We start from the raw sequence: 26681 nt of genomic DNA, 5'->3' as shown, positions 1-26681 counted from the left end.
AGAGGGTAGCCAGGGAAAGGGTAGGCCCACTCAGGGACAGAGGTAGGAATCTGTGTGTGGATCTAGAAGAAATGGGAGAGATACTAAATGAGTACTTCTCATCAGTATTCACCAAAGAGACGGACTTAGCGGTCGATCTGTCTAGGGAAGAGTGTGTAGATAGCCTGGATCATGTTGAAATCAAAAAAGAGGAAGTGTTAGGCATCTTGAAGAATATTAAGGTGGATAAGTCCCCAGGGCCAGATGGGATCTACCCCAGAGTACTGAGGGAGGCAAGGGAGGAGATTGCTGGGGCCTCGACAGAAATCTTTGTATCCTCACTGGCTACGGGTGAGGTCCCAGAGGACTGGAGAATGGCCAATGTTGTTCCATTGTTTAAGAAAGGTAGTAGGGATAATCCAGGAAATTACAGACCGGTGAGCCTTATGTCAGTGGTAGGGAAATTATTGGAGAAGATTCTTCGTGACAGGATTTACTACCATTTGGAATCAAATGGGCGTATTAGTGAGAGGCAGCATGGTTTTGTGAAGGGGAGGTCGTGTCTCACTAACTTGATCGAGTTTTTCAAGGAAGTGACAAAGATGATCGATGATGGAAGGGCAGTGGATGTTATATACATGGATTTCAGTAAGGCCTTTGACAAGGTCCCTCATGGCAGACTGGTACAGAAGGTAAAGTCGCACGGGATCAGAGGTGAGCTGGCAAGATGGATACAGAATTGGCTTGGTCATAGAAGACAGTGGGTAGCAGTGGAAGGGTGCTTTTCTGAATGGAGAGCTGTGTGACTAGTGGTGTTCCGCAGGGATCAGTGCTGGGACCTTTGCTGTTTGTATTATACGTAAATGATTTGGAGGAAAATGTAACTGGGCTAATTAGTAAGTTTGTAGACGACACTAAGGTTGGAGGAGTTGCAGATAGTGAAGAGGATTGTCAAAGGATACAACAGGATATAGATCGGTTGGAGACTTGGGCGGAGAAATGGCAGATGGAGTTTAATCCGGACAAATGCGAGGTAATGCATTTTGGAAGGTCTAATACAGGCAGGAATTATACAGTAAATGGCAAAACACTTTAGTGCATCGAAGGGCAGAGGGATCTGGGTGTACAGGTCCACAGGTCACTGAAAGTGGCAATGCAGGTGGATAAGGTAGTCAGGAAGGCATATGGCATGCTTGCCTTCATTGGCAGGGGAATTGAGTATAAAAGCTGGGAAGTCATGCTGCAGCTGTATAGAACCTTGGTTAGGCTACACTTGGAATATTGCGTGCAATTCTGGTCGCCACAATACCAGAAGGATATGGAGGTGTTGGAGAGGGTGCAGAGGAGGTTTACCAGGATGCTGCCTGGTCTGGAGATTATTAGCTATGAGGAGAAGTTGGAGAAACTCGGATTGTTCTCACTAGAGCGATGGAGATTGAGGGGCGACTTGACAGAAGTTTACAAAATTATGAGTGGCATGGAGAGAGTAGATAGTCAGAAGCTTTTTCCTAGGGTGGAAGAGTCAATTACTAGGGGACATAGATTTAAGGTGAGAGGAGAAAACTTTAGAGATGATGTGCGGGGCAAGTTTTTTTACACAGAGGGTAGTGAGTGTCTGGAATTCGCTGTCAGAGGAGGTGGTGGAAGCAGGTACAATAGTGGTGTTTAAGAGGCAGCTTGACAAATACATGAATAGATGGGAATAGAGGGATACGGACCCTGGAAGTGCAAAATGTTTTAGTTTGACAGGCAGTATGATCGGCGCAGGCTTGGAGGGCCGAAGGGCCTGTTCCTGTGCTGTACTTTTCTTTGTTCTTTGTTCTAAAAGAACAAACTAAACACTAGTGGAACTTCAGGGATGAATAAAGATGAGAACGATTGAGGCTTAGAAAAGATGTACACATTAAGTAGATAGACTGCAGAGAGAAAAAGTGAAAAGATTGGGATATAAGTCAAAAAAAAACCATTAGGAAGACAAAGAGAAACTATAAAATTAAATTATCAAGTACCATTAAAGAAAATAGTAAAATATTTTACAGGCACAGCGATAACAAAGGAGGGGTCTGATGGGAATAGGACCCTTTATGGACACAAAGGATCATGCCGCAGGTAACTATAGAGAGATGGCAGAAATATTTAAACAATTAATTCAAATCAGTATTTACTACAGAGATAGAACTGGTAGACATTACATTGAACGATGAGATGAGTAATGAGATATGTGCATTTAAAATTAAAAATAAGGAGCTGCTGAACAAACTAAACACACTTGAAGAGGATAAAACTCTTGGTCCTGATAGATTACATCCACATATTTTAAAAGCATCTAGGAAAGAGATAACAGAAGCATTAATACTCATTTAATAACTTGTTAGACAAAAGGTCTAGTGCTAGAAGAGTGTTGAATTGCTAATGTAATTTCTATATTTAAGGAGGACAGAACACCTTCAGAGGATTATAAACCAGTCAGCTTCATAGCAGTGGTAGGAAAAATAAATTGAATCATTGTTAAAAGAGAGACTTGAAGAACATCTAGAAATGAGTTATAATAATGACTAGTCAGCATGGATTTCAAAAAGGAACATCTTGACCAACCTTATTAATATTAAGTAACAGAGAGAGTAGACAATGGTAATATAGTACCGTAGATCGTGGCATACAAATCGACTTTTGAAACCTTGATAAATCCTTCCAAAAAATGGTAGTCGGTTTATATGCAGAGTATAAAATGTGAACTGCTGGTGCTGGTGTAGGTGGTTGCTATTTTGAAATGGGAAAAAAATAAACATAACACCAGTAAATTAAATCAATGTGACACGTTTTATTGAATGAATTAATTCTACAAGGATCCCTTTAACCACAATCAAAACATTTTTAAAATTGTCAAATTCATTGTCTTCAGCATCCGATGCAAAGAGTTCATCAAATTCATTGAGTCATCTTGGCAATTGAGTCATTTTGGCAAAGCACCAGATTTGGTGCTTTCACTTTCGGACTCATCCATCCACAATAAATCATCTTCCTCTCCATCCACTGAAGTGGATATTCCACATATTTCTGAACAATCTGACGGTTTTTGCATAATAGCATCCCATGATTTGATGTTGTGTGTGGTTTTGTCATCATGTGGGGAAACGCACATATTCACACTCTTTGAGAAGGATTTTTCTCCATCAACCATCCACCTATTCCATTTGGCGCAAACATGATCTTTTAATGGCTTGTTTTGGCACATATCCAAAAAGGTTGAAATACAGTGGGTGTTATTTCTTTGCAGGCACTTGATCTCATCGGTTATGTGAGATCTGACCACGTGCCACTCTATCAGCTTAGTTTTGTGTGGGCCATCAGGACACCTATTCCACATGCTATTGACCACAATAACCAACCGTTGTCATTGGACATACACAAAAACTCCTGCAGGGAACTTTATATTCAGCATGGTTTTACGTTTGAAAATCACCATAGGCTTTAATTTCGTTCTGTTGGCTATAGTGGTTTTCACTAGAACTGTTTTCAAACCTCTCCAGTCCAATTTGGTTGCTGGGCATATCAAGATTCATGGGCATTTCATCCATGTTCCCCATGTGACATATTGGAAACTCATGTGTTTGTATCTGTCTAATGATGAATTGTTGGAAATTGGTAATTTTGGCATCCATGGTCTTTTGGTAGTCTGGGCGATCTTGGTCTTCTGCCGCAACGCTGGACATTTTTGTTCCATAAAGCAGCTATACCAACTAGCTGTTGCCCTGAAATATTTGCTGGACTCTGTCTAATTTGCCCCACTTAAGTGTGTAGATACGCATTGCATTTCTGATGACAACGTAACCATTCTGGCAATTTGAGGACCCATTCTGAGATCAGGTCTTGGTTTTCATGGTGCATGTGATCTTGAGCATTTTCTTCAAGGCAGATTCCTCCTTCTTCATTCTTGTACCAGTTTTTTACTAACCAGATTCTCTTGCTGCAGCACAGATATTTGACAAGTTAGCAAATGTTATGACTTTTAGCTTGAAACCAGCTTCATACTTCATTCCTTTTGCCAGAGGACCTTTTTCTGTTCGTCATTTGCCACACACGTTCTGCTCTGTGTGGGTGTTTTAAATTCCCACGCACCTTCTTGACAACATAGACCGCATGATTCCATCAATGATTGTTGTGGTTGTTGGAGGTCAGTCATCTCAGTCCCAGGACATTGTTGCAGGAGCTGCTTCATCAATGGCCTCCTTCATAAGGTCAGAAGTGGAGATGGTCGCTGATGATTGCGCAATGTTCAGTACCATTCGTGACGCCTCAGACACTGAAGCAGTCCGTGTCCATGGACAATATTCAAGCTTGGGCTGATAAATGGTGAATAACATTCACGCCACACAAGTGCCAGGCAATGACCATCTCCAACAAGAGATAATCTAACCATCTCCCTATGGCATTCAATGGCATTACTGCTGCTAAAATCCACCACTATCAACATCCTGGGGGTTTACCATTAACCAGAAATACTGTGGCTACAAGCAGGTCAGAGGCCGGGTATTCTGTGACGAGTAACTTACCTCCTGCCTCCCCAAATCCTGGCTACAAAGCACAAGTCAGGAGCATGATGGAATGCCAGCCATTTGTCTGCATTAACACAGCTCCAACAACACTTGAAGCTCGACAGCATCCAGGCCAAAGCATCCTGCTTGATTGGCACCACATCCACAACCTTAAACATTCACTCCCTCCACCACCAGTGCAACTGGATGTGTCATCTACAAGATGCACTGCAGCAACTCAACAAGGGTCCTTTGACAGCACCTTCCAAACCCACAATCTCTATCACCTAGAAGGACAAGGGCAGCAAATACACCACCACCTGAAAGATCCCATCCACACCGCACACCATCCTGACTTGGAACTATATCGCCGTTCGTTCACTGTCACTGGGTCAAAATCCTGGAACTCCCTCCCTAACAGCGCAATGGGTGTATCTACACCTCACGGACCACAACAGCTCAAGGCGGCAACTCGCCACCGCCTTCTCAATGGCAACTAGGGATGGGCAATAAATGCTAGCCCAGCCAGCAATACCCACATCCAGAGGAAGAATTGTAAAAAAAATCATGAATTTTGGTGCTGAAAAAATTGTGTCATTTTATACACCAGTCGACTTTTATACCATGATCTACGGTAGATGTACTTCATCTGGATTTTCAAAAGGCCTTCAATAAGGTAACTCATAATAGACAAATAAATAAGGTTAAAGAAAGTGGAGTCAGGAGACAAGTGGCACAATAGATTGCTAGCTGGTTCCAAGACAGAAAGCAGAAAGTGGGAAGGCAACATAAAGGGTAAAGAGAGTGAGAATAGTTCAGAGTAGCAGAAAGTGGGGAGCGGTGTTCCACAATGATCAGTCCTGGGACCACTGCTGTTTACAATTCACATTACAATTTGCACTTTCAAATCAATGGCACAATTTCTGAATTTGTGGATGACAAATTGCTGGGATGCTGGGGGGACGGGGGGGAGTCAATGCCGAGGAGGACTGCAGCAAATTACAGGAGGACATTAATAAACTTACAGAATTGGCAAATGAAGTTCAATGCAGGTTATGCAAGATAGTACATTTTGGTAGGAATGATAGGGAGGTCACTTATTACTTGGAAGCTGGGAGTCTAGATGGGGGAAGGCATCTTGGTGTACAAAAACATCAGTCACAAAGTTGCGGCACAGGTTAACAAGGCCATAATAAAAAAAGCAAATTGAGCACTATATAGGGTGAAAGAACTGAAAAGTAGGGAAGTTGTACTAAACGTGTATCAAACCTTGGGTGGACCACACCTAGACTACTACATGGTTGCCATATTATAAAAAGCATTCAGAGGCTCAGGGGGGGGGGGGGGGGGGCTGCAGAGAAGATTTACAAAGGTGATATCAGAAATGTGAGAGTGTGCATATTAGGGACGTATTGACAGGCTGGGTTTCTTTTCTCTTGAAAAAGGCAGCTGAGGGATGACCTAGTAGAGGTCTATAAAATTATAGATGTTTTTGATAGACTGGATAAAGAGAATGTTTCCTGTTGTGGGCAAGAGCATAACAAGAGGCATCAATATAAGATGGTCACCAAGAAATCCAATCGGGAATTCAGAAGAAACTTGCTACAAAGGGGAATTGTTGAATCAAATAGTATAGATGCAATTAAAGGGAAACTAGACAAGCATATGAGGGAGATGGGAACAGATGGTAATGATGGGAGGTTTAGAGGAGAAAACGTAGCAGGCGGCTCCAGTGGAGTACAAATACCAGCATTGTCTGGTTAGGCCGAATGGCCCATTCTGTGTGTATACCCTATGTAAAGCAAACTATCAGTAGATGAAAGCAAGTTTTGGTGAGAAGGGAGATGATGTTGGAAAGAATTGTTTGTGCAGTGACAGTACAAGGTATCCAAGAAAATATCACCTATATCAGATTGACATGAATATTTCTTACAACCACCAATGGGCTGTGATCCCCTTCTTCAGGCTACTGTTCATCCTGTTGATCCATTAGGAACCGTGGTTTTCAAGGGCCTCCATGAGAAGACATTTTTGGAAGGCAAAATTGTATATCATACCAGCACATCCTCTAGAACCTTACTGTGCTGCAAGATCCAGGAACTTGGAGTGCATCTTTAACAAACTGATGCTTGTAAGGGATTTATGTTTGGTGTTAAATTGAACTAATTGTGTTAGCATTCAAAGGGGTTATGTTCAATTATAGTCAGCATTTAATCATGTTAATATTCCATAAGAACATAAGAAATAGGAGTAGGCCATTTGGCCCCTGGAGCCTGCTTCGCCATTCAATAAGATCATGGCTGATCTGATTGTGGCCTTAACTCCATTTTGCCTGCCCCCATAATCCCTGATTTTCATCGTCAATCAAAAATCTTTCTAACTCAGCCTTGAATTTATTCAATGACATAGCCCCTACTGTTCTTTGGGGAACAGAATTCCAAACACTAACACTCAAGGAGAAATTCTCCTTATCTCAGTCTTAAATGGGTGACCCCTCATTTTTAAATTGTGCTCTCTAGAATCTAGTTCTAGATTCCCCCCCTCATGAGGGGAAACATCCTCTCAGCATCTATCACCTCTCATCCTTCTAAACTCCAGTAGGTATATGCCCAATCTGCTCAACCTTTCCTCATAAGACAAACACCTCAATTACAGGAATCAGCCTACTGAATGTTCTCTGAAATGCTTCCATGCATGTATATCTCTCCTTAAGTAAGGTGACCAAAACTGTTGTTACAACCAAGTCCAGAGGGGCAAATAAATTCCTCTTTCCCACTCCTGAAGTTGGCTATAACAGAGTTTGAATTTTTAAAAAGGTGTGTTTTTTTCCAATCCAATATGTATTTGACTGTATGTAAAGCTATATGAAGGAATAAGCCAGCAAGATCTTTAATTAACAAGTGAGGATTTAGTTTTATTGTTAAAAATTCATTCACGTAAAAATAAGACTTATTAAAAAGATAAAAAAATGTCCTGAATCCCGCAACATACACACAGACACAAATCAGAACAAGTGGGTGGAGGAGGTGAAATTGATGAGAGTCAAAGTCCTTAAGAAAATAAAGAATTATACATTCCAATGTTCCTCAATGGTCTTGAAATTCCCGGTTTTGCAGCTGATGCAAGCTGGTTGGCTTTCTGGAGACTGTCTCTTTTAAACTGTAATCCATATTTTTCCAAAGTGGGTGTCATTACGCTTGAAATTCCTTTTGCTTAAAATTCTGTGATGTATTCCAAAATGTAGCAGAGATAGGGTTTCAAACTTGTTAAAATGCAGAGAGAAAGATGTTGTTACAGGTCCATTCTGCAGAATTCTCTGATTTTAGCAGCTTGTAATGTCTTTTACTACACTTGGCAGTAAAGATGGCTGCTGTCATGTGACTGGCTATCAAATTGCACGGTGTCTCCTCTGGCACTGGGATTCTCTCTTAACTGTTGTTAGCTCTATCGATCAATAGTGGCCTTCAACAAGTTGGACAATTAATTCCTTGTATTCGGTTAGCCATTGTGCTAGCCAAAGGTAATTGAATACATTACAAGCTCAGAGACTACAGTCTTTCTAATGTAATACGTGTGTTGAACTGAATGTATCATAGTTGCCTCTGGACATTCTCTCATGGCAGAGTTCAACTGACTACGGCAAGCCAGGTTGGACATTTTGTAATAACTGCATTTTAAAACCAAAACTGAATATTAATGTCTCAGCTATTAACTTCGTGAATGGCCCACTTTTCCCTTGATAATGTAGAAAGGGCACTTTTACACTTCCAAGGGCACGCCTTTGTTTGAGGGTTCTGCAGACTTGACTACATGATGGGGAAGGTGACTTTCACCACTGCAAATTAGCAGCCATTTTAGTCAGTGTCTTTTCTTGGCCAAGACCTTTTAAAGAAGTTCAATATATATCTAACCAGCCGATGAAATTAAAAGCTTATATTCCACATTGCTCATGACACATCGTCATGACACTGTACACAGTACTCTAGCTGCAGTCTCACCGATGCCCTGTACTGCTGTAGCGAGACTTCCCTGCTTTTATATCCCCCTTGCAATAAAGGCCAACATTGTTTGCCTTAAACACTTACAGTACCTGCATGCTGACTTTGTGATTCATGTACAAGGACACCCAGGTTCCTCTGTACCGCAGCATTCTGCAGTCTCTCTCCATTTAAGTAATATTCTGCTTTTCTATTCTTCCTGCAAAAGTGGACAACCTCACATTTTCCCACTGTACTCCATCTACCAAATTTTTGTCCCTAACTTAACATAAATCCCTTTGCAGACTCTTTGTATCCTCCTCACAACTTGCTTTCCTACCTATCTTTATATCAGCAGCAAACTGGTTACAATACAGTCAATTTATCTGTCATTAATATAGATCATAAATAGTTGAGGTCCCAGCACTGATCCCTGTGGCACTCCACTAGTTACAGTTTGCCATTCTGAAAATGATCCATTTATCCTGATTTCATTTCCCATTAGTTATCTAGTCCTATCCATGCTAATGGATCACCCCCAACGTCATAAGCTCTTATCTTGTGCAGTAACCTTCTGTGGTACCTTACTGAATGCCTTTTGGAAATCTAAATACACTGGTTTCCCTTTATCCACCCTGCTTGTTATATCCTCAAAGAATTCTAATAAATTTGTCAAACACGATTTCCCTTTCATAAAAACCATATTAGAAAATCATCAGGTATTGTCAATGTCCTGCCACCACTTCTTCAGTAAATGGATTGTAGCATTTTTCAATGACAGACTGGCTACGGTTTCCAGCTCTGTCCCCCTCCTTTCTTGAAAGGAGGTGTAACTTTGTGATTTTCCGATCTGTTGTGATCTTTCCAGAATCTAGGGAATTTTGGAAGATTTACAACCAATGCAAACACCAGCTCTGCAGCCACTTCTTTTAAGATCCTAGGATGCAAGCCATAAGGTCCATGGGGCTTTTCACCCTTAAATTCCATTATTCCCATTGCTTTTTCTTTAGCGGTAGTGATTGTTTCAAGTTCCTCCCTCCCTTTTGCCTCTTAATTTTCTATTATTCATGGGATGCTTTTTGTGCCTTCTACTGTGGAAAAGGATGCAAAATGCTTTGTAACCATTTCATAACTTACTGAGAATCATTGTGAGGAAATCTATAACGTGGGATTTTTCTGTGGGTTTTCCAGGCCATGACCGAGGACCACAAATCCCAATGTACCTGGAAGTTTTGGCGCAAGCACATTGAGCAGCAAGGAGGACAAGCCACACGTGTGCAAAAGATAGCTTAAAAGCGTTTTTATAAAACCAAAGCATGGGACCGGGGTTTTGGCATGAAAAGAAGAGTGACCAGGTAACCGGGTTTTTTGGCAGCACAAAAAGTGAGCCCACATAAACAATGAGGAAATAAATTGCCTTTTGATGAGGTTTGTACCTGTGGAAATCAGGTGCAGTAGAGCTGCTGTCAGCTGGGGACCAGGCCAGCTCTTCAAAAGATAAAAGCTGAAATCCCTGAAGAAAACAGTTTTAAAGGGTTTTGTTGACTCAGTGATTACCAACATATGGGTAGGTTGCTGAGAAATTCGTGGAACCCGTCTTGTTTGTGCCTGCCATTTGGTGTGCAGTTTGTGGTTTGTGTTCGGCCATAGTTTGCCTGTTAATTCATGTTTATCTCATGTTAATTCTGGACATTAAGCATATAGAGTGTTGACTGTTTGCTTTGCTGACTTTTGTATAATAAAAGTTCTGTTTGCTTAAAATCATGGAATTTTTTTTTTAAATTCTCCTAGTAGATGCCTAGGAATTCAAATTTTGTCTACCTTACAAAAGTTATTAATCCCTAACCGGATTGTAAAAAAATTGCAGGTCTTGTCCTAGATCATAACAATGTTAACATTCCATTCTGTGATTGAGGCCACTAAGAGACCTCAGGCTGATTTGTTATATACAGACATGAACAGTTTAAAAATGCACAACAAACTCAAGTAGCCATAAAAACAAAGCACTAGTTTGGACTATAATTGCTAAAAGTATGATTGCAAACCTCATTAACTCTTGATCTTAAATCAAGAAGCTATGTGGACTCTGCTTGTAACCCTTGAATACCCAGGACTGCTGACACAGGAGAACAGCTCAAATTAATCAAAAGACCTTTAAAGAAAGTTTACGTGGTCATAAGATAACAGTATGCGAGTGTCAGTCACATGGACAGAGCTATGCTGACTTGGACCAATAACAGAACTATTACATGCCTTCAGAACCAATCAGGTAGAAACAGATTGTGCACAAAGGAACCCTCACATCCAAAACAAGATAAAAGAACAAAGCCAAGAACCAGACTTTACGACAAAGGAGGAACACCACAGCAGACAACTTCACAACCACCTAAAGACATCACAGCAAGACAAAGAGAAGCAGCAACAAGGTCCAGGCGGAGTAGCATGCTCCGCATCCAAGGGTACAATGGGAAGCAAAGCCCGTAGCGGCCTATAAACTACTACTGCCTGGTTTATTAAGTCTTAGCTTTTTATACTTAATAAATTCTCCCAAATTGATCAATTTGCTTTGTCAAGTCCAAGAGTCCTTACACACTGTATTCAAATTATGATTCTGATTGATGAATGGAGCTGACTATAGTGCTGTTCTGTTGAAGTCCTGGGAAAGCACACTAGTGTTATCGGCCTAGGCTGTTGAGCAAGCCTTAACCTTCTAGGAGTCAGACTTGCCTCTCTGGTTAAAGATCACTGGAATTATGGAGTTCCTTCAAATCAAGCTACTACCAGTTACAATAGTCAGAAACAAGCTACATAGAGAAACTGGTACCCTATGTACATCATACTATTGATGAAATGAGCATTAGGTCCATATTGAATAGCTGCCATTTATGATCGCTTTAACTTTGGAAAATGCTATCACTTTGGTAAAATTGCAGTGTTCTGCCATGTTGCCAGTTTTTTTTTAATTCATTCAAGGGATGTGGGCATCGCTGGCTAGGCCAGCATTTATTTCCCATCCCTAATTGCTCTTTAGAAGGTGGTGGTGAGCTGCCTTCATGAACCTCTACAGTCCATGTGGTGTAGGTACACCCACAGTGCTGTTAAGGAGAGAGTTCCAGGGCTTTGACCCAGTGACCGTGAAGGAATGGCAATATAGTTCCAAGTCAGGATGGTGAGTTGTCACAGTGAAACCAATTAAATTATGAGAACACAATGCACCCATGAATTATTTGATGCACCTCTGCACAGCTGTTAGGCTATTACAATTTTCTCTAGTAGTAGATAGTGTGATACAATGGTAACTTTAACAGCCACTGGCAAATCAGTGAATACAATAAAGGTGACCTGCAGAGGTCTGCTTGCAGATTGTGTATAATTCTGTGAAAGTTTCCTTTAATATTTCTGAAAAAAAGAGACATGTTGCCAAAGCTTCAGCAACATATGTCTCTATCATTTGAAATTTGGCATCGTGTTTGTCCTGATGTGTGCAAGGCAAAAAGCTTTGACGTGGTGTCTCTCTTTTCAGTAATTTAAGTAAAGCTTTCTTTGTGAAGTGATGCTGACACAAGCATTATTCAGCAATATTCAAAAATAGTTTTCTTAGTGAAGTGATGCCAACACAGGCATAATTTTTGGGTCAACTGGAGGTAGAAATGTCTGGTGTAATGGTTTGGTGGTCGAAGTATGTACAACCATGCTGTGGTAATCTCACCAGTCTGGACTCCCTCTGTTGTTTGGAAGAAGAATAGCAACAAAAAAAGGAAATTCTCCATGAGATCCAATGTAACCTTTTTGAAATGGTGGGTTGGGGGGGAATGGGGGCAGAAATAACAGACCAACAGTAAATAATAAACAGGGTGATTGTAAAGAAATTCATAAACTGAAAACACTAAAATACAGAATTGGAAGAGAATTAAGTATTCAGTGGGGCTTTGAAACAGTGAAATAAAATCAAAATGCTGAAAATACTCAGTAGGTCAAGCAGCATCTGAGAAGAGAGCAACAGCTTTTAACATGCTTGACCTGAATACTTCCAGCATTTTCTGTTTTGATTTCAGATTTCTAACATCCTTTAGAAATTGTGGTGCTTGCTCCATAAATTTACTTTCCGTTCCCCCTCTGCACCAAGCAACCCAGGATACTTGTTTTTATATGGGTGTAATTATTGCTGAGCATAAATGATGTAGAAACAAAAGGATGAGAAGATATCATCACTGTCTTAATTGATGCCCCCACTCAAAAAACAGATGGGCACAACTGCCAGAAGTGATAGTTAAAAATAAGATGGCCACCAAACTGGCCAAGTGTGTAATGATGCCTACTCCATTTTCCCCCTTCCACACACCTGATTACTGCCCTAAAATTGGCCAGAAAATAATGAGATATCGAAGATATATCCTGCCTGAATGGATTAACTCTGGGTCAACAAATACTCATACTTCTGAAAAGTACAGTTTACTCAGAGAAGTTCATCATGGTCTTCTTTGATTGGAACATGAAAAATGGGAACTGTTACAAATGTTTCAATTGCTTGTATGTTTTTAAGTTAGATAATATATTGCTTTGTTTCACTGACTGGTGGAATTGTCAAATGTCAGTCTTTTACTAGAGACAAAAACAGGTTTATACAAAGTCCAAGGCTGTCTTCTTTCACACTTCCATAAAGCATACTTTTTTGAACTTTGTCAACTGTATTTATAAATCTGTTAATTTTCTCCAAGAAGTTTTATTGAAAAGACAGGGCAAGAGTGAAATTTAAACTCAAAATAGTTAAAAGCTGAAGTTCACATCAGATTAAGAATTCATCTAAATTCTGCTATGCAATCAAATGACTTTGTCATGTAAAATATTCCTATAAAACATCAATCGTCCCTTGCGCTAGGCAGCAAAGATTTCATCCCATCGTATATGTATATATAATGTAACTATTTTATCATGATTCAACCTATCATCTCCAGGGAAACTGTAGCAGGGATCTCACAATGAAAGTTATGTTTGTAGGCTTTGTAGTTTTAATAGTAGCCTTCAGGCTCTGGGCATCATGGAAAGATTGGTGAATCAAAATAATAGGAGCTTTGAAGGAATAACATCTTCTGCAGTATGCTCTCCTGCAAATCAGTGGAAGTGCTGAGCCCCAGACCCAGAGTGGCAGTGGCAGATGGATTTTCTGGCCATCCTTCAACCAAGTCAGCTGGCAGCAGCCAGTGCAGTGCTCTGTGGTGAGGACTTCATGAAAAATAGCAGGCTTCCATCAGCTTTATTGACTACAGTAGGGGAGCACCTTGTAGGAACAGTAGACTTAGGAAGTCTAAGTTTTTAAAAAAAATAGATTACTGTTTGATGACTTGGGTGAGAAATAAATTGATGGCATTCATAATTGCCTTCCATCAAGTTTATCACATTTGGCCCATAAGCCTACACTGTCAGTATGTTATTGATATAGAAGTTATCTGAATGGTTTGAATGTTCTTTTATGGAGGATTATGGGAATGAAGGATGTTTAAAGGTCCATTAATCAGAAGGCCTTTTGTGTAAGATCTCAAAGCAGAATTTGATCATTTCAGTGAAATTACTGAACAATGAGCTGATCCTTCAGCCCTTGCTGCAAGGTGATGAGCTGGTCCTCTCTCCTATCAATTTATCCCATTCTTCCTGATTTTCCTTGTCTGCAAGAACTGTTCCTGCTGCTGGTCTTCTGCCTCTTCCAAATGCAGGACTCTCTGTAGCATAAGTTTTTGCATATGCAGCTCAAGTTAGCTCCTTGAACAGTTGAAACATCTGAATCTCTGCTTCAGCTCCCCTATGGAGTGTTCTATTATGGTCCTGGTGCTCCCTGGCTTTGGTTGTGTGTAAATGGGGTCTGGTGGGTTTGAGCAGGAATGTTGGTAATCATGATAGGCAATATCCCTGACCCCCTGAAATGGATTGAATATTGCAGAGAGGGGAGAAATGGTAGAATGCCTCAGGATAATTGCATCTTGGCAACCCCAAGGTATTTTGTACAGGCCTGAATAACAATGCTTCTGTGCTTGCCCACTAGCTGGACATCAATGGCATACAGTCAATGAAAACCTGAACATAAAGGCAGTTAGTCACTGCAGCAAATCTGCTTGATGCAGTTGTCCAATGTAGACTGTGATATGCAGCAGATTTCCCTTGCAGTAGTGCAAAATGATCCAGTAGCAAAAAAATTAAGGGCCGTAGTGACTGGCAGAGCACACCAATCAGTCCTGCAGTTCCTGGTTTCAATAGCCTGCCTGAAGTAAAGCTTCCTCCTGCACTGCTCTTCAGATAGATCCAATAAAGTTACTCTTGGTCCATACACCCTGAAATGGCCTATAAAACAGCCCTGCGTACATGCGGGTAAAGCTTATCGAGGGTGATAACAGCAGAAAATTGTGGATATATTTAAAAAAACAATTTGTATACTGGAAAATCTACCAAACCAGACAGCAAAAAGATCTGATTCAACAGATGCAGTTCAGATACCTTTATATACACCTTCAAAAATCTCTCGGAAGATAAGGAAACATGTAGGTAAACCACAATTGCAAAGTAACATTGGCCAGGCAACTCAGGAAACAAAAAAACCCAGAGATATTAAACCACCAACATTATTCCTTATAAATAGTTGAATACATTCACTGTGTCACATTTCTGATTCATTATTGCTCGCTTGTTGAGAACTGGTATTTAATACTGGAACAAGATACCAATTAAAAATACTGATTAGTTAACATAGAAAGTCACTGTGTTGCTGTATAGGTGTCCAGAATGAGAACTTCAGGGATGGTCTATTTCAGTAGATGAGACTAGGTTGTAATTAAATGTTTGACTGCAAGATGACATAGGAGAGCACATTTTAAAGACAAGGGACTCAATATTAACCTGTCCACAATGGGCAGGGATTGGGGTTAAAGACTTAAATACAGGCAATGCGCCTCTGTGCATATGCCCAGTGCCTTTTCTTTTTACAGTGCCAGGTGTCATGCTGTCTTTGTATCCTGCCATGGAGAGATGAGGCACTTACCATATTTAAATTGGGTTCCAACACAGCCAGATTTTAAATTCACTTTTGTAGAAAGCATTTTCCAGGAGTTGGAAAACCTAGCAGCGATAGGGGGGCATTAGCTACCAGCTCCACAGGCAAGTGGTTTTTCAGCACTCGTGAGCCCAGAGGATCAGAAGTTCCCCCACCAGTCCAAGGAAACTCTCCTTTGCTGATCACTGTTTCTCTTCCTACCACCCCTCCCAATTGGGAACCTGCCCCCTTCACCCCAATCCTCTCTACGCTCCCTACTGCACCACACCTCTTCCCTACCCACCAAGTTGCAACGTCTGACCATCCAGCACCACTTAGTGACCTTCTTCACTCCCGCAAGCTGACACACTCCTTCAAAAATCCCAGGTTGTAGCCTCCTTCCACTGGTATTCCCCCTCAGCCACCAGCCAGGCATCAGTTGGCCAGCTGCTAAGCAGGAAAGGGATTAAACAATAATAATGAGGTCCTATTTGTTCAGTTCAGCAGTTCATCCACCTCTCTGACTTTGCTAGGTTCTGCATAGGTGATTTTTGATTTTATTTCATTATTGGAACACTGTGGGCAGGATTTTCACTATCAAGGTAGGTAACCTAAGTGGGCAGACCTGCTTTGGTTTAAAAGGGCTCCATTACAACCAATTTTTGCTCAGGGAGGGGCGAGTGGGATAGAGTCAGCACAAATTTCAAATGGTCCTGCTGAGTTTGGGTTTCCTGCCTACGTGATTTATGCCCTGATCCCTTTCCCACTAGCAAAAATGGGGTGGGATTTCTGCACCCAGCCCTGCCCACCATTTTTAAATTCTCTGGAGTCAGCACAAATCTGGCCCTATATGTTACATATTTTCAAGTTTCAATAAAACAATTAATCAATCTAGCATTTAAGGAATTTTACAAAATCTATTCTGACTTTTTTTTTACTATTTTCGCTTAAGTTTTTCCTTACTTCCCTTTGATACTGCAAAAAAAAACCTTGGAAGTATTGTGTTTAAAGAATGTCCCTGAAATCTGAGTAGTCTGATGAATTACACATTATCGCAACCATTTTATTCGAAAGCCACAGACCATGTAGAGTGCTGGTTTTTACTTGTGGTTCCTTTTCTAGAACCAAAACTGCTGATCTAAAGTTGTTTCAACAAAACCCGACAGATGTTTCCTGACTAAACTGACCTCATTATTATATAGCAATCCCTACTGACAAAGAATTTAAAGCTGAAATGCCAATCAATTTATAATCCAAAATGGAACAGTGAAATATGAAATTTAGCAAGTCAAATCCTTTTATTTTAAAATATACAAGTTCGTAAAATAAACTACACTTTAAAAGTCAGAAATATCACACCAGTACCAGCAAAGCAAGGCTACTAGAAAATATAAAGTTCTGGAATTGCAGAATTATTTTCTGAGAAGTATCTTGTAAAAGAAGCAACCAAGTGCAAGATGACAATTTCTCAAGATTAGAAACTCTCAGCAGCCAACTGTTACTTTTAACCACCTCTGTCTTCACCATTTGATTGTTTAAGGTTGGCCTGGTGTTTTTTCTGGTTTGAGCCCTGGGGTTTTTTTCTAGTCATGATACTTCACACATAGGGTGTAGCAGGCTTGATGAGCCAGCTAGTTTTTTCCTCACATTTTTATAGGTTCGTAAAGCTCCACCAGAGCTACATTCAAAAGCCAATGAACACAAATTTATCAATAGCTTGATGGCACAGTGATTTGACATGAGTGGTAAAGAAGCACTTTATGGGAAATCCCAGGCACCACAGTAAACCTTCCATTTCTGCTGAGCCAGTGAAAATACATGATAGGAAGAGAATGAAATATTAGACGGTGAATCATTTCAGTCTGTTAGGGGATCTATTCAATAATCCAATCAGTATTTGCTGCCCTTTGCTGTTTCTTAGCATCATCCAACTGATTCTACATCTTGATTTTCCAAGCCAAGATCCTTTCCTCTCTAATGCTCAGTCTATGACCTCCTCAAATAGCATACAAAGAGTTAATTCTGAACTCCATCCTATTGTTTCCTCTATTCTCCATTTACTATTCCAACAGCCCAGATCTTCCAGTCTCCAGATGGTCGACACTAGGGCTCCGCGGAAATTGCCTGGGAAGTTTTAATTTCTGATTTCCCCTGCTCCCCGGGACCCTCCAAAAAGTTTCCAACTCTGAGTTAGTGTCAGAGACTTCAGAGGATTTCGACTCACTTACCCGGATAGTTACCCAGGTAACATTAGACTGGAAAAATACCCGCGTCTAACTCCTGGATAACAATACAATTGCACCCTCCCACCATGCACCCCACCCCCCCACAACCTTCTGACCTGACCACTACCCACTTATCTCACTCACACTCATTAAACACACTGAAAAGCTATCTAAATGTCCCAAAACTTCATTGTGTAAGTGAATAAAGACTTAGCAAAATATGGCAGCTAGTGCCATAAATGGGGCCAAATCTCCCAACAATCTTGCACTACGTGGAAGGACTCAGAATAGGTACGCTCCACATTTCTGAATAGCCCCAGTTCAGAAGTCCAGGCCAGAAATGCAGAGCTCTGGCATTGGGTAAGAAAATAAAGGCAGAGGGGTAATCTGACGGTGACTGCCACTCCTCGGAAGATTCAGCACAATATATTTACCCCTAAATATTGCTACCTAAATCAGACCTATGCGAGTTTTCCTCGTCTCCATTTGGGTTTTGGCTGCTAGTCAGGGCCCGACCCCATCATTTCTTTTTATACTTTTCTTGACCCTTTAATTCTCTTCTTTCTACTCCCTCAAGTCTTCATCCCTTCTTTCATTTCCCCTTCCCCTAAAATATATCTTGACCTTTCTGCTCTCCTTCCACCATCCCAAGCTCTACACCCTTGGATAAGCCAGCAGCTTCCCTCTCTTGGCACCCTTCAAAGGGTCAATTGAGGCACTTGTCACTGCCTCCTTGTGAGTAGCAAGCCCAACTACCGCATCCTATCCTCTCACCGGGTTCCTGTTTAACATGCTGGCTGCAGGATAATCTTGTCAATCTCCTCCCCACCCAACTCACCACCCCCACCCCCCTGGTCACCTCTCGTTTAAAATTCTTGTTCACTATGGCTCACCCAAGTACCGTAAAAATTCTCACAGATGTCTTCACTTCTTTTCTCACTCAACCTCTACACCAAGCGACTTTTCATCCTCGGTGATTTTAACCCATCTCATCTGCTCATGCTCTCTCTCCACTGACTGCACTGCCCTATAATCCTACCTTGAATTACTCCCTCCATGTAAACTCCCAACCTATATTTACGATTGGCCCCTTGACCTGATCATCTTACGTGGCCTCATTACTCTCATCATGTCAATCACAGATAAGGTTTTGATTACTTCCTTGTATCGCTTGTCACCCACATCCCCCTTCAAACCATATTTTCTTCTGTGTCTGGCCTGGGGGGGAAAAAAAATCTCCCAATTTACTTAGTACAGTTCGGATTTTAAAAATGATAGTAAGGCAGGGGCCATTTTGGCCATTTCTCTGCTCAGCCCTCGCCTCCACTCCCTTAAGTGCAAGGAATGCAGACTAACATATATAGCAGACCACCGATTTGGCCAATCACTGCCAGATTGGGCTGGGCCACAAAGTGATTTGGATCCAGCTTTCATCTGCAACTGTTCATTATGCGCCCTGGTTTTCTTTCTCCATTGCAAACCATCGTCTCAAACATCCTCTCCCACACCTCCAAGTGTGAAGAGCTCATGAACTTTTGTCGCTAAGACCAAATTCACCTAATCAGTTGACTCTGCCGCTTCCCTCCCTCCATTTAGCCCACCTGGGAAGACTTCTATGCTTCCCCCCTCCCCAAGCCCCAAACTCATCTTTTTCTAGTTCTCACCCATTTCCCTTCATGCCCTCTCTGAACTCATCTTGTCCATGAGATCCACTTTCTCCCTTGATCCTATTCACACTAAACTGATCATCCAACTTCCTTTTCTGGTTCCCATGTTAACTATGTTGTAAATGAGTCTCTCTCCTCAGTACTGTCCCCTCTCTCTCAAACTATCATCCCTCTCCTCAAAAGAAAACTATTAATCCCTCCATCCTTACTAATTATCACTGTATCTCCAACCTCACTTTCCTCTCAAAAGTACTTGAACATGTTGTCATCTTCCAAATCTTCCCTGGAACTCCAAGTTTGAATCCCTCTAATCAGGATTCCGCCCCTGCCTTAGTACAGAAACAGAGCTTATCGAAGTGACAAATGACACCCTACAAAGGTAAATTATTCATCCTGATCAACCTGTCTACAGGCTTTGATACGATTAACCACACCATCTGCCTCCAATACCTCACCACTGTTGTCCAGCTCGGTAGGACTGCACTTGTCTGGTTCCATCCTTATTCAATTATAGCCGAGTCACATGCAATGGCATCACTTCCTGATCCCACAAGGTAACTCTGATCTCCAGCAATAATCTCCTTGGCCCCTTCCTATTTCTCATCTGTATGCCACCACTCAGCAACATTATCCGAAAACACGGTCAGTTTCCACATGTATTCCATAGGGTTCGAGTGAAGAGAGGTTTAAAAATCCAAGAGAAGGGGTGAGGCATTGGAACATTATAGCAATGTGGGTAAAGACAAGTGGGACAGGAAAGGACAAAGTTTAACAAAAATTGTACATCAGCAAATAAGGTAATTGCAGGGAGGTTCTTGATCTGAATGAATGAAACATCTGCAATAAGACAGGTGAATGAGTAGCACAAACAGAGGTAAATGATTTAGACCTAATCGCCATTATAGAGGCATAGTTGCAAGGTGATCAAGGTTGGGTAAATAAATATTCCAGGGTACACAATATTTCAGAAAGACAGCCAGAATTGCAAAGGAGGAGGGGTAGGCTTGATAGTAAAGGATGACAGAAGGACATTAGTGAGAAAGGAAAAAAAAGCAAAAAACTGCGGATGCTGGAAATCCAAAACAAAAACAGAAACAGAAATACCTGGAAAAACTCAGCAGGTCTGGCAGCATTGGCGGAGAAGAGCACAGTTGACGTTTCGAGTCCTCATGACGCTTCAACAGAACTAAGTAAAAAATTTTTACTTAGTTCTGTTGAAGGGTCATGAGGACTCGAAACGTCAACTGTGCTCTTCTCCGCCAATGCTGCCAGACCTGCTGAGTTTTTCCAGGTATTTCTGTTTTTGTTTTAGTGAGAAATGATTTGCCTCAGAAGATCATGAAGTAGAATCAGTACGAGTGGAAATTAGGAATAGCAGGACTCAGAAACCGCTGGTGGGAGAAGTTTATAGGCCCTCTAACAGTTATACCTTTACCTTTGGGAAGAGCATTAAACAAGAAATTATTGGAGCTTGTAACAAAGGAAGCGTCATAATTATGGGGGACTTTAAATCTCATATAGACCCTGACAGTCAATTGGCACGAGTGGTCTAGATGATGAATTTGTGGAATGTTTTTATGACTGATTCCTGGAGCAATACGTTGCAGAGCCGACTAGGGATAAAGTTATTAGATCTGTGTAAAGAAACAGGGTTAATTAGTAATGACGTAGTTTTTTTTAAATTAATTTACGGGATGTGGGAGTCGCTGGCTAGGCTAGCATTTATCGCCCATCCCTAATTGCCCTTGAGGTGGTGGTGGTGAATTGCCTTCTTGAATCGCTGCAGCCCATGTGGTGTAGTTACATCCACAGTGCTGTTAGAAAGGGCATTCCAGGATTTTGACCCAGAGACAGTGAATGAACGGCAATACAGTTCCAAGTAAGAGCAGTGTGTGGCTTGGAGGGGAACTTGCAGGTGGTGGCGTTCCCATGCATCTGCTGATTTTGTCTTTCTAGGTGGTAAGGGTCGCAAGTTTGGTAGTGCCATCTTGGTAAGAGCCTTGGTAAGTTACTGTTATGCATCTTGTTTATGGTACATACTGATGCCACTGTGCATCGTTGGTGGAGGGAGTGAATATTTAAGGTGGTGGATGGGATACCAATCAAGTGGCCCATTTTGTCTTGGAAGGTGTTGAGCTTCTTAAACGTTGTTGGAGCTGCACGCATACAAGCAAGTGAAGAGTATTCCATCACAGTACGGATTTGTACCTTGTTGATGGTCTTTGAGGAGTCAGGTGAGTCACTCACCTCAGAATTCCCAGTCTCTGGCCTGCTCTTGTATTTAAAATGACTCGTCCAGTTCATTTTCTGGTCAATGGTAACCCCCAGGATGTTGATAGTAGGGGGTTTTGTAATGGTAATCCCATTAAATGTCAAGCTGAGATAATTAGATTCTCTCTTGTTGGAGATGGGCACTGCCTGGCACTTGTGTGACGCAAATGTTACTTACCACTTATCAGCTCAAGCCCGAATGCTGTCCAGGACTTGCAGCATATCGACACACATAGCTTCAGTATCAGAGGTGTTCCAAATGGTACTGAACATTGTGCAGTCATCAACAAACATCTCCACTTCTAACCTTACGATGGAGGGTAGGTCATTGACGAAGTAACTGAAGATAATTGGGTATCAGATAGGACATACCCAAGGATGTTCATAGTGATGTCTGGGACATTGGCTGTAAGGTATGGTTGTGTATATATGACCATGTCAGGCTGTTGCTTGACTAGTCTGTGGGACAGCTCTCTCAATTTTGGCACAAGCCCCCAACTGTTAATTGAGCTTTGCAGGTTTCGGTGTGTTGTTATGACGTCTGGTGTCTAAGTCAATGTCAGGTGGTGCATCCAGTTCTATTCCTTTCTGTAGCTTCTCCAAACTAGCCATGCAACTGAAGCTCCTCATCCTTGGAAGCAGTCTCGTAAATCTTTTCTGCATCCTCTAAAGCTTTCACACGCTTCCAAAACGCGGTGTTCAGAATTGCACACAATACAACAGTTGAGGTCATAGCATGTTTTATAAAGGTTCATCATAATCATAGAAAAGTTACAGCACAGAAAGAGACCATTCAACCCATCATGTCTGCGCCGGCCAAAAAAACCTAGCTGCCCATTCTAATTTCTCCTTCCAGCACCAGGTCCATAGCCTTGCAGGTCACAGCCTTCTTGAACCGCTGCAGTCCTGTGGTGTAGGTACACCCACAGTGCTGTTAGGGAGGGAGCTTGAGGACTTTGACCCAGTGACAGTGAAAGAACAGTGATACATTTCAAAGTCAGGATGGCGAGTGGATTGGAAGGAAACTTGCAGGTGGCGGTGTTCTGATGTATCTACTGCCCTTGTCCTTCTAGATGGTAGGGGTCATGGGTTTGGTAGATGCTGTCTTAGGAGCCTTGGTGAGTGTCTGCAGTGCATCTTGTAGATGGTACACAGTGCTGCCACTGTTCGTCAGTGGTGGAGGGAGTGAATGTTTGTGGAAGGGGTGCCAATCAAGCAGGCTGCTTTGTCCTGGATGGTGTCAAGCTTCTTGAGTGTTATTGAAGCTGCACTCATCCAGGCAAGTGGAGAGTATTCCATCACACGCCTGACTTGTGCCTTGTAGATGGTGAACAAGCTTTGGGGAGTCAGGTGGTGAGTTACTCACTGTAGGATTCCTAGCCTCTGACCTGCTCGTGGAGCCACAATATTTATATGGCTAGTCCAATTCAGTAAAAGATCTACTGGGAAATAGTGATCATACTATTCAATTCCACATTAAGTTTGAAAGTGACATATTCCAATAACAAACAAGAATCTTAAGAATAAACAAAGCCAATTACATATGTATGAGAAGAACAACTGGCTAAGGTTAATTGGGTAAATATACTAAAAGGCATGGAGGTAAATTAACATTTTGAATTATTTCTTTGAAAGTTTCCCAATGTTCAACAAAAATACATTCCACTGAAAAAATACTCAGCAAGGAAGACCCATCCTAGCTCACTCAGGAAATTAAGCTCACTCAGGAAATTAAGGATAGTATTAGATCAAAGAAGAGGCTTACAACACTGTAAAAAAAACTGTAGCAAGTCTGAGGATTGGGAGTGTTTTAGAAACAAAAGGGTCACCAAAAAGTTGATAAAAAGGGAAAAAAATAGAATGATTGTAAACTAGCCAGAAATATAAAAACAGATGGTAAGAGCTTTTATAAGTATGTAAAAACAAAGAGAATAGCTGAAGTGAACATTGGTCCATTAGAAGCAGAGACAGGAGAAATTATCATGGGGAAAGAGGAAATGGTAGAGGCAATGAACAAGTATTTTGTGTCTGTCTTCACAGACCATTTCATACCAGAAATAGGTGGTAACCTAGAGCCTAAAAAGTGATAAATTAAGAAAATTAATGTCAGAGAAAAAGTATTGGAGAAACCTACGGGACTAAAATCCAATAAATCCCCAGGGCCTGATGGCCTACACCCTAGAGTACTAAAAGATAGTCAGCCCATCCGCTATCTCTGCTACTCTATGATTTTCCAAAATTCCTTAGATTCGGGAACAGTGCCATTAGATTAGAAGTTGGCAAATGTTGCCCTCCTTTCATAAAAAGCAGTTAAAGAGAAAACAGTGAACCAAAGACCAGTTAGCCTATCAGCCATTGGAAAAATGCTGGAATCTATTATTATGAAAGTCTTAACAATGCAGTTAGAAAAGCATAGTATGATTAGAACAAGTCAACATGGTTTTACAAAAGGGAAATCCTGTTTGACAAATTTGGTTTTTTTTGAAGATGTAACTAGCAGGGTACATTAAAGGGGAACCATTAATTGTAGTATACCTGGATTTCCAAAAGGCATGCGATATAGTAGCACAGAAAAGATTAATGGGCAAGATATGGGCATATTAACATGGATAGAGGATTGGCTAACAGATAAAAAGGAAAGTGGGCATAAATAGGCATTTTCAAGTTGGCAGTGAATAGTGGAGTGCCGCACTGATCAGTGCTGGGGCCCCAGCTATTTATAATCTATATTAATCTCTGAAGAGGCAGAAAGTAATGTTTCTAAATTTGATGATACCAAGCTAGGTGGAAAGGTAAGTTGTGGGGAGAACACAGAGGCTGCAAAGACATATAGACAGGTTAAGTGAGTGGACAACAAGATGGCAGATGGAGTATAATGTAAGGAACTGTGAAGTTATTCACTTCGGTCACAAGCTTAGAAAAGCAAAATATTTTTCAAGGTGGTGAGAAACTTGTGTTATGTTCAAAGAGACTTGCTTGTGATCGTACAAAGTTAGCATGCAGATGCAACATGTAATCAGGAAGGCAAATAGCATGTTGGCCTTTACTGCAAGGGCACTGGAGTACAAGAATGAAGAAGTATTGCCAAAATTGTACAGGGTTTTGATGAGACCACAACTGGAATACTGTACAGTTTTGGTCTCCACATTTAAGAAAGGATATACTTGCATTGGAATTAGTGCAGCTAAGGTTCACTAAATTGGTACCTCGGATTGGAGGCCGAGTAAACTGGGCTTATGTTCCCTAGTATTAAGAAGAATGAAAGGCAATCTCATTAACACACAAAATTCTGCATAGGCTTGATAGGGTGGACAGATTGTTTCCGTTGGTCAGGGAGTCTAAACCATGGGGATGCAGTCTCAGGATAAGGGGCTGATCATTTAGGACAGAGATGAGGAGAAATTACTCCAATCAAAGGGTTGTGAATCTTTGGAATTCTCTGGCCCAGAGGTTTGTGGATATTCCATCATTGAACACATTTTAAGGCTGGGATCGACAGATTTTGTCTCTCAGTGAATTAAGGCATCCAAGAGCTGGCAGGAAAACGGTGTTGAAGCCCGAGAACAGCCATGATCGTATTGAATGGCAGAGCTGGCTCGATAGGCCTTATGGTCTACTCCTGCTCCTATGTCTTATGAATGCTGACAACACCCAGCTCTGCCTCATCCTCTCCTCTCTCAATCCTCCCAATAGTCCAGCATCCAGTACTGGATCACCTTAGCTCATATGTTGCTGAAACCCCAATCCAGGACTTTGCTACATTTAGACTTGACTATTTCAATTCACTCCTGGCTGGCATCCCATGTCCCACCCTCTATAAACTTGAGGGCATCCAAAACTCTGTTGTCCATGCCTGAACTTGCAAGAAGCCCCATTCACCCATGCTCGCTGACCTATACTGACTCTTGGTTAAACAATGCCTCAATTTTAAATTAGCCATCCTTGATTTCAAATCCCTCCCTGTCCTCTTCCATCCTAACTAGATTGGATAGGTTGGGGTTATTTTCCTTAGAACAAAGAAGGCTGAGAGGTGACTTGATTGAGGTGTACAAAATTATGATGGGAATGGATAGAGTGGACAGGATAAAATTGTTTCCCTTGGTGGAGAATTCTAGAACCAGGGGACATAGATTCAAGATAAATGGCAGAAGGTGTAGGGGGGACATGAGGAAGAACTTTTTTTACACAGAGGGTAGTGGGTGTCTGGAATTCGCTGCCCAAGTTGGTGGTAGAGGCAGAGACTCTAAAATCTTTTAAGTACCACCTGGATCTGCACCTTAAGTGCTGTAAGCTGCAGGGCTATGGGCCGGGTGCAGGAAGGTGGGATTAGAAAGGGCACCTGGGTTTCCTCGGGCTGGCATGGACAAGATGGGCCGAATGGCCTCCTTCTGTGCTGTAACTTTTCTATGGTTCTAACTCTGAAATCTTCTCCAGCTCTACAGGTCCTCAATTATCTATACTCTAATTCTCACCTCTTGAGCATCCCTGATTTTAACCTCTCTACAAGTGAAAGCCATTTCTTCAGCTATGTTATAAATCCTCCATCTTTTGGTTCATGTTTAAAATTATGTATATTAAAAATACAGGTAATAGTCTAAGAATGAAAGTAAATTGGAAGGTGTTATTGTGAATTTCGTGCGTTGTATCATACTTTACCTTATATTTTCAATTGCGCAGGTGACCTGTTGCTGAACAGCATCATAAAGAGTGACTCTGTACCCCGCGCTTGAAAACAACATGGCCCAGCTCCGACCAACGATTCCACTAATAAAAACAATATTTTAAAAACGAATATATTGTATTAGTCGAATTGCAACTTTACAAACCAAAACACAATATTATTTTAACGAACGACATACCCACTGTAACTTTAGACAAGATAAAATTACCTTCCCACGATTAAAATGCTGGCATTTTTACAGTCAGTCATGTTTACTTTTCTGAGCTCTACACAAAACGTTCTGCAACCCGGACGCGCGACGCCTACAACTCGCCTGTCCCGGGGAGGG

At 41.4% G+C, this 26681-nt stretch overlaps 1 protein-coding gene and 1 long non-coding RNA gene across 2 annotated transcripts in view; both read right to left on the bottom strand.

Moving 5' to 3' along the window:
• Positions 1-26681, bottom strand: part of cryl1 (crystallin, lambda 1) — a 98819-nt gene extending 72138 nt beyond the window's left edge. Inside the window, exons 1-2 of the mRNA XM_078545469.1 lie at positions 26562-26681; positions 26329-26436 (exon numbers count right to left, since the gene is read on the bottom strand). Of these exons, the coding sequence (XP_078401595.1) occupies positions 26329-26436; positions 26562-26602 (149 nt within the window). The 5' untranslated portion in view covers positions 26603-26681. The remainder of the gene's footprint in view (positions 1-26328; positions 26437-26561) is intronic.
• On the bottom strand, positions 7403-9573 carry LOC144682777 (uncharacterized). Its single transcript, XR_013577103.1, has 2 exons — positions 9389-9573; positions 7403-9062 (listed from the first exon to the last, which is right to left on the bottom strand). It is a non-coding gene; the product is annotated as an uncharacterized LOC144682777 (long non-coding RNA).

This window comes from Cetorhinus maximus, chromosome 7, assembly GCF_964194155.1.
Source record: "Cetorhinus maximus chromosome 7, sCetMax3.hap1.1, whole genome shotgun sequence".
Classification (NCBI taxonomy): Eukaryota; Metazoa; Chordata; class Chondrichthyes; order Lamniformes; family Cetorhinidae; genus Cetorhinus; species Cetorhinus maximus.
Note: the sequence above shows the minus strand (reverse complement) of the source record. Positions and strands in the feature narration are given on the sequence as shown.